The sequence below is a fragment of the Scomber scombrus genome, chromosome 24, assembly GCF_963691925.1.
Source record: "Scomber scombrus chromosome 24, fScoSco1.1, whole genome shotgun sequence".
In the NCBI taxonomy this organism is placed as follows: Eukaryota; Metazoa; Chordata; class Actinopteri; order Scombriformes; family Scombridae; genus Scomber; species Scomber scombrus.
In genome coordinates this window covers 11,390,495-11,399,792 of record NC_084993.1, presented here as the reverse complement: position 1 = coordinate 11,399,792, position 9,298 = coordinate 11,390,495, and the positions used below count along the sequence as shown (strand labels likewise).

Here is a 9,298-nt window from a genome sequence, read left to right as displayed (position 1 = left end):
ACTCTGTCACTCTCATTTCTCTTGTAACATTACAGCGGACACTGTGGCTAAAAATCAGTTGTAGCACATAATTCTCCCATGTATGACCTGTCCCTAGCATTTACATCAAGTGTTTCAAGTGCAAACTTTGAAAGTCAAACTGAAATCTTTTTTTTTTATGTGAATAAATAAAAACTACAATAAGCTGTTTTATATATATTTTTCTCATTTTCCGTATACTAAAAACTCATTTCTAGACGTATTTGTAGAAAGCAGTTCAGCTTCAGGCTTCTTTGGTGGACATTTCCCAGGGTGGTTGTAGTGGTTAACTGACATTTGAAGGCAGACGAGCAAGGGGACGTGCTATCGACTTCCGTGGCGCGCTACAGACTTCAGACTCGAGCATTAAACAAGACACTTTCCGGCCTTTTCAACAAGCTAACGTAAGCACCAATTTGCACCAATTCAAATAACGAGACCGTCAAAACTCACAGAAACATACAGTTCGTTACTATATACTTCTCACTTTTACATAACTGGACTTTATTTAAGGACTGTGTTAAAAACTGTAAAGAATAATTAAGTTTTCATGTGTCTATAAATGTCATAAATTATGATAAATTGTCCCTGTTTAAACTACCAAAATGTACATGAGGTTAGACCAGTATCCTTCTTATTAATGGATACTTTGATACTGTAGAATTGATATACCGTAGCTGCATCATATTTCTGCAGCAATGACCTATTTCCTCCCTTCTGAGATGAATTAAGCATCACCTTGACATGAAAGTTGATTTCCATTTAATTTTTCTTGTGCTTTCACAGGGTGGCACGCACATTTCCCCTCTTTCCTCTTTCCCTCTCTCTCTCTCTCTTTCTCTCACAGTGCTGTTTGATTGCTTAAGCCTGGCCGTCAGACAGACAGACAATGCGTCCATGAAGAATAGCCTCGCTTCCTTCCTGTCTTCCTGTGCCGCGTTCTGCCTTGGTGAGCAGGGTGAATAGGCCGCTCTGCCCCACAGCCGCCATGAACCGCAGGGGCCACGGCGGCTAAAACCAACAAAGAGAGCCGTTCTGGGGCCTTTTTTTTCTCTCCCCCAATTCACATCCCCTCCTCCTCCTCCTCCTCCTCCTCCTCTTGCTCTACCACCACCTCCTCCTGCCAAATCACTGGGACTGCCGGGCGGATAAACAAGGTTGATTCACTCTTGTGTTTCTTGTTTTTATCCTTTTTTCTTCTGCACCGACTCTCACTTTTGTTCCGTCAGAATACGGTTAATGTCCAAATAAGTTGGTGCTTGCAACTCGGTGAGCTGCTCTTATAGATTATAAAGATACAAATATATACATTTCAACAGTTTTGAGCATTACTTTTCATGGTTTTAGGAGAATCTAAGAAGCTGTAGAAGAAATAGAAGAATAGTAGAAGTTGAGCTGACTTTAGAAGCATCAGAGAAGGAGAAAACCGTTTTCTGATATAAGGGTGCACTTTTTAGGCCTCTAATCATTTTTACTAAAAGATGAGTGGACTTTAATTGAAAGAGTAGCTAGAACAAGGGGAAAGTCACTGCTCTAAGTGTAGAGAGAAACTTTTCTCTCATTAGCACTCACTTTCTCCAACAGATTGCACCATTTTTTTTCTTGCATACAGCCAGGAAAACAGTCTGCAACACATCCCCCCACCCCCCAACAAGACAAGCATCTTCCTATAGGAATACCAAGTAGGAGCAGGTAGCTGAGAGGAGCGTTGGGGAGCCAAAATAACCCTCCCGACTATTGAAAACAGGATGAATGCATGCCGGGCTGAATACGGGGGTAAACTGTTAGGTCTTTGTCATTCAAAGTGATGCTTTTAACCCTTTGCGGTCCCCTCTTCTTAACAACCCCCCCCCCCACACTCCTCGTCCTCCTCCACACCCGCCCTCACCCCTCTTCATTCACAGCTGAGACAATGGCTGCAGAGAGGAGGCCTTGCGACTAGAACGATAAAGACTAAACACGAGATCAACTCTCCCTTTTCTGCCTCTAATGGGATTCTTTGCCTGTTATGTTTCCATCTCCTCCACCGATGTAAAAATAGGTGAAAGTTGATAATTATGTAAAGCAAACCCCCCCCCTTCACCCTTCCTGCACCCCCTCCGTCAGTCAAAAAGAGCCGGGGATGAATAACAAACAAGTGAGCGCAGGTTGGGCCTCGGCTTGTCAATCACGGCTCTGAATGCATACCGTGCCGCAAACACGTCCGTATGCTGTCAACAAGTGTCAGGGGGGCTTATGTTTCAGGCTTACGTTTCGCCTGCAGGGACATTCAAAACCCAGGAATTCCTGAACAAACCTTTGATTTAAAAAAAAAAACATGGAGGAGAAAAAAAAAGGACCCAGTATCTGCTGCAGGATTCAGGATGCAGAAATGAACTTGAAGCCAGGCCAGAGTGTAATTGGAGGCTTTACATGAACGCATATCTGCACCTAAAAACACAGGTGGAGCGCTTGATTTGTATCAAAAGAAGCGGAGGCATGTATTTTTTCTGTGCATGCAAAACTATTAACACCTTATTTGATCTCGTTAACATCACAGAGAGATCAAGTTGCAGGTAGAAAATGTGTCTATAAGTCTTACGTTTCACTGAACATGTTAGATTTTGTCTCGACATCAGTCATGGAGTCTGTTATGCAGTTTTGGTGTAAAATGAATCCAAGTATTTTTTGAAAAGCTGCTTGCAGGTTTGATCACTGATACATTTCTTTTAAAAGAAAATCTAATTGAATATTTGAAGTGTTATCTCCGTCTAAGAGAGAAGCAGATGAGTCATTACTGTTCATTTCTATACTGAAATTTATAATTACTCTCAAATTCAATCATTTTTTTCCATGGTCTGATTATGATTTGATGAATATGTTAACTACAAAGCATTTAATGAGACATTAACCAGAAGTTCTGAAACCGCCGACTACTGTGATAAGACACACATAAGACACAGAGAAGATAATACAGAAGAAAAAACTGGAAAAAATACTCTGTCAGACTTCAAGGTTTAATTTCAAACGTTAATATATTTGTCTTCTAATTCATAGTGAACTATTCATCCAGCTTCCACACTCCTACAGGTCACCTCACGTCTGCAGCGACTACACAAGAGCCCGAAAGGGGGTGACGCAGTAACAACGCTTTCTCAAAATAAATATTTTTTTTCATTATAAAATAATAAACCTTCAAATAAATATATATATTTTTTTTAACTTTACACTAAGCAATGTTGGAATTAGAAAATAAATTTTTCATATAAGGTCACTGTACAATTTACAAGTAGAAGGGATAAGATTTTCCTTTGTAAATTACATTAAAATGATTGATATACATTCCAGTGAATGTAAAAAAAAAAAAAAAAAAAAACATTGTATGAATGAAGTTTGCTGATTCATAGAAATGTGGATTCATCAAGGTGCCTCTGGTGTGGCAGAACACTTTTCACAGTTGAAGTATTATTATATGTACAAAAATAAAACATCTCTCAAACTCATTTTTTCTAATTTACATACCCTTTGCATTGACTACTTTACATACAGTTAGTAACAGGAGTCTGTTCTTAGCATATAAGTTGTATTAAATGTTAAAAAAGGCTATCCATTTGGACTCTCATAGCAACAACAATATCTGGGCACTTGAGTGAAGAATTTTTTTCCAGGACAAAAACAGTAGTTGAGTAGAACTTCATACCTTTGAAATAAACGTGGAGCTCTTATTTTGGTTTACCTTTCAAGTGAACTAATGCCAGGGTGAGTGGAGGCCTTTAGCAGGTAAAAAAAAAAATTGTCAAACCATTTTTAAAAAGTTGACAATTTAAGGCAAATTTTTAGACTTAGTCTGCCCTAGATGTGGTAGGCACGAACATATAGATGGAAAACACAAAAACTCAAGCGTGACAGCATCACTAGCTTTCTATAATCAAACTTTTTCGACTATAAAACTACAAGGCCAAAACAGTTCGGTCAACATGGAGTCATTTCATCATCGACTTTTTTTGCATTTTAAAAACACGTACACGTGACAGTCTCTTCTGTGTTGGCTCGCCAACATCACAGTGGATCGGGTTTTAGTTCTTGCACCGACAGCCGGGTCGTGTGACTCGGTCATAGCAGCACTGGCACACGGCCACGCATCCTTTAGCCGGGAGGTAGCACAGGAGGCAGGGGAAGAGCAAGGAGAGGAGCGACACGGTGGTCCAGCGGACGCAGCAGTGCGACTGCGTGCACGAGAAGGGCTTGTCCGTGCACGTGTCCTCGTCGTCGCTGGAGCAGTGGTAGAAAAGCCCCCTGACGCAGCACACGCACGTCCCGTACTCCACGGCGCTTTGAGCTGAGCACATGCACCTCCGGCTGCACATCCAGCAGGAGGGGAGCACCCTTGGGCGGCTGCACTCTGTACACCAGCAGCGACCGCAGTCCTCACACTTGTTGGAGTGTTTGCCCGGCTCTTTAGAGCTCCTGCTGCCCGGCACTGCCACCACCGCCCTGGGCTCATCCTGCAGCGGTTTCAGCTCCTCCGAGTTTGGCTCGGAGCGTTTGGGCTGGGTTCTGATTATCTGCTCGCTGCCTGCCGGGCTGCTGAGGAGCCTCTGGCCTGAAGAAGTGCTCCCCACGCTGGTCCTGATGCTACTCTGAGAGTCCTCTACACTGGAGGAGCGCAGCACGTCCTCTCTGGAAGAGATGGAAGTATTATTGTTTCCATGCTGAGTCAATGAATGCAAGTTCCGGAGATTATTGGGCCTCTCTTCCAGAGTCTCCTGCTGACTGTCGCTCCTCGAAACTGATGACGTAACCGTGTCATTCTTCTCCTGCCTAAGCTGCGATGCCGGAGACCTTTGGGCAACTGCGGGCCCTTCTGTATACTCATTACTACTCCCGGTTATCCTAATCTGATCCAGAGATAGCACTGGTGGAGTATGAGGCGGCTGCCCGTTGCTCAACCCAGGATCTGGCGGGTCATCGTGGGTTTGCGGAGGCTGTGGTTGCGGTCTCCTTTCGTCATGCGGCGTGCCCGGCGAGCCGGATGATGACGGTGACCACCCGTGGTGTCCTCCTCCCCCATCGCTGTCGCTCTGACTTCTGGAATCCATCTGGGGACTGAAGGGCCACTCTGGCTGGCATGGGACACATCTGAAGTCCTGTAAAAAGAGACGGACAGTTTATATCTATCAAAGTGTGACAAGCCATGCAAATGACGCTATGCAAATCCTAACAGATCTCTGTGCAGGCACCACTATGGAAATGAGGCCTAACAAACACATCATAGAGCCTGGCAGAGCGATGAATGCGGTAGATTACACAGTTGTGAATCCAGTTTTGGACACCTGCTTTCAGTCTGCCGTGAAAAACACAGATGTTAACAAAGAGCTTTTGGTGTCCGGTAGCTGACTCACACCGTATAACCACAACATCACTGTTTGATTCCAGTCAGGGACCTTTGTTGCGTGTCATCCTCCCCCCTCTCTCTCTCCCTGCATTTCCTGTCTGTATCTCCAAGATAATAATAAAAAAAGACAGAATGCCCCCCCTCCTTTAGAAAAAAGAAAAAGGCTTGTTTGGTCACTGCTGTTGCATTCATGCTGCGGTACAGTACCACACATATCCAAACTATGTTCTCAACTGAATTTTTACTGCCGCCTCGCCAGATGGTTGTGCAAACTTCCTGTTTCCCCACATGATGAAACAACAATGACAAACTTTTGCCAGAAATATTGAATTTGCACATTTTCTGGAACTCTGGGACTGAAGCAATCGATCGTATTATTGTTGACGCTAATTTAACCTGCAAGCGTTTCGATCGCGAGTCGTCGTTGAGGGAACTTGGAAGCGAAAAGCGCCAAAAATGGATGGATGACTACCGGCTTCACAAATGAGAACAAGGGGTAGTTTTCTTAGTCCTCTATCCACTTTACCACAGTTAGAAACCATTTGAAAAACTGGTGAACTGGGCAATTTTGACCAATGTCTGGTGTTAAAAGGACCAACGACATCTCAAGAACATCGTAGATTAAACGTCAATAAAAATGATCGTCACCTCCAGCCATTAGATATTCATTTTGTGATGAAAATCTGACAGAAGTAGCAAAAATGCCATCATTTTTTAACACTAAACAGTGAGGGGCAATATTTCCATATTCGGAGGCTGTGTGTGCTGATGATCAAAGTTCAGGTCTTTTCTATATTAAGGGTAGTCAGGTACTTTACTGAAGACCGGAAGAGGAACAGGGGAACTAACTAACATTGAGTTTGCACCCATTTTCAACTTGAGACAATCTCAACAAACACATTTACTTATCTATGTTACTAATCTCAAAAAGACAATACTGACCTTCTTTCACAGCCCCAGGTCAGCTATTATCTCCCCCAGTTCATCTCATTACCATACTGCACTGTCACTTTGCATCAATCCAACATATTCAAATGCACAACCTTGTTTTCATCAACACATCACAGCAGCGGCAAAGCGACTGACAGTAGCGGCCTTAATTCTCCTTCCTGGCGCTAATTAGCTTTCAAATGGCATCTTTGGGGAGGGTTGTGGAGGAGGAAGAGGGGGTGCGAGGGACTCTTTTTTTTTTCTTTCAATGACAATACAGGAAAAGGGGAGGCTTTTGTTTGTTGCATGACAAATGGCCCGCGGCAACCTTTCCCCCATTCTAACACATTTTACATTGTGACACTCCTGAAAGGAAGATGAGTGACAAGATAAAGGTTGGGAGCATGAAAGAGGGCCGTGTAAAGTGTGAGTGATGCGTTGAGGAGTGGGGGGGGGGGGTGAAGCTGCATGAGGGTTCTTTAGGATTTATGAGTGAAGGGTTTTGCAGGCACACTCAAATTTTAACCTATTAAAAGGAGGGAGGGGTGCAGGCATACAGCTCCTCATCCACTTATAGGGCTTGGGTGTTGGATATAGTGGATGGATGGATGGGGAGGTGAGTGAGTGAAGAGAGGGGGCTGATGGAAGTAAACAGGGGGGGGGGGGCAAACTGATGGCATCAGCTCTTAAAAATGACAGGTTAGAGATATTAAAAGACAGACAGACACACACACACACACACACACACACAAAATGACAAAGCGGCAGTGATTAATCTAGTATGCAGTGAGTCATATACATTCTGATCTAAATCTGATTGTTTCCACTGTGTGTAGCAGATTTATTATTACAAATAAATACATGAGTGTAGCAGAAAAGAGGAGTCATAAAGGTTCAGTATACATACAGTGTGAATGGAGGTGGTGGAAACTGTGTGTATGAAGGGTGTGTGTGTGTGTGTGTGTGTGTGTGTGTGAATGCACATATGAGCAAACACATGTGCCAACTTGGACACTTCCTAATAAAGCTGACCCCAGTAATGAAAATGAATCTTGAAATTAGACATAGCCTAGTATCATTTTAAACACCTGCTGTAATTACCGTAATAGTAATAAAAAATGTGCATGCGTAATAAGTTAAGGATAAAAAAGTAAGAGAGCTTCTATTATATTTATGTATGTAGATGTGCAACAAGCCTATAGTAACTTAAAGGAGGAGTTGGAAACTGTCTACAAATGTTAAAGTTTAACTTTCCGACTAAACTTTAACCAAGAAGTGTTTAAAAAAAAAGCGACTCTTTGTGTTTATAAAATGCAACACTTACCGTGCTTTCGACACTTTAACCCCCGTTTAGGTGAAATTAATCCAATTCCAAAGAGAGAGAGAGCGAGAGAGAGTGAGTGAGTTTATTCCCTATATCAACAACTCAGTCTGGGAAGCCGTTGGTAAAATCCATTGAGAAAGTTTCCAACCGGAGCGCATTTTCATTAACACGTAAATCCCGTGTTTTTTTTTATGCGTAAGAACACGAGGCGAAAAACTTCAATCAAACCGCCGCCGTAACGTAAAAAACGTAAACTTAACTGAGAGAGAAGCTCCTGCTCTCAAGTTGTTTTAATTCGCTGTTTTATCCGCAAAGCTCTGTGAGGTTGCAAGTACTTTTTCTCTTTTCTCGTGTGTGTTTCTTTTTTTTTTCTTCTTCTTCTTTTTTTTTTGCTCTTTCCGGAGACGAGGTCGGGATTTGGGCTGTAAATGGCGTCAAGCTGAAGGGGGAACAGAGCGCTTGTTGTTGCAGCGGATATCTCGCATCCGGTGCTCAGCCATTGGTTGCTCTCAAGCAGCCATTCACACCCAGTCTGATCAATTCTACTGCTGAAGCCTGGCTCCACACTGTTGAGCTTGAGCTGAGAGAGAGTGTGACTGCTGCACTCTTCTCTAGTCTTTATCACAGCTCTGACCCATTTTCCTTTGAAAGTAGCTCTTCACATGTGACTCCACTGAAATTAAGCTCTTATAAGGCTCGGTTATAGTTCATGCTGGTGGGGTAGTTAAAAAAAATAAATAAATCCCACACAGTTTCAATAAGTAAGTGGAAATAGTCAAAGCTCCAGCAACACCTATGATGACCATCATCAGGATCATCCTTTCTTCTTTGACTAAATGATGCAAGTTACATGAAAGGGGGGAAATGGGGCTGAATGATTCAGAGAGTATGAAAATGGTTTGAGTCCCCAGATCTCAACCCAGCTGGATGAGCGTGTAACACAACCATCATCTCCACAACATGATTCATGATATAATACAAACTTTCATCTTCAAATCTATTTAGTGATGTAAGTGATTGCCTCTGATGTTTATGTGCTTTAGTTTGGCTTTATTTCTACCTGCTGTACTCAGGTATTTCATGCAAAAGCAGTTGTGATCTCAGTGAAATTACCTGATTAAATAAAGGTTGTATATATAAATGAGGGGATGTCTTGTGGAGGAATGGTTTTCATCCCTTCAATAGAGTTACACAGACTTTGCAGAGAGCTCTGAAACTTTTCTGGAGGCACGTTTGGTGGCCTGAATCGAAACTAAAACACTTCTTTTCTTTCATTTATCGTGTATGATGTTGACTCCATTTAATGTTACTCCCTCGCGCCACTTCACTTCATTTCAGAGGGAAATATTGTACTTTCCCCCTATTTACTTTACAGCTTAATATTTTAGATACAAAATATGAGTATCTCATAAAATGTTGCTTTCTTATCGTTCAAACTATACATAAATATATAAAGTTTGCTCTACATTGACCAGCTGTTACATGGAAATTATGCTTTCATGTTAATTTATTCACAATATCCAATAATGTATATAACACTGAAAAGGAGGGTACTTTTTGTTTTGATACTCCAAGTATAATTTGGTGGTGTGCTTCTGCTTTTACTTAAGTAATGGATCTGAGTGTCACTGTGTGGTGGTATGTTGTGCAAA

The 9,298-nt window shown here is 42.3% G+C and overlaps 1 protein-coding gene across 1 annotated transcript; it reads right to left on the bottom strand.

Moving 5' to 3' along the window:
* Positions 1-3,046: 3,046 nt before the first annotated feature.
* On the bottom strand, positions 3,047-8,003 carry spry2 (sprouty RTK signaling antagonist 2). Its single transcript, XM_062414616.1, has 2 exons — positions 7,647-8,003; positions 3,047-5,144 (listed from the first exon to the last, which is right to left on the bottom strand). Exon 2 carries the CDS (start codon positions 5,094-5,096, stop codon positions 4,074-4,076), a length of 1,023 nt encoding a protein of 340 aa, XP_062270600.1. The 5' UTR covers positions 5,097-5,144; positions 7,647-8,003; the 3' UTR covers positions 3,047-4,073.
* Positions 8,004-9,298: the final 1,295 nt, after the last annotated feature.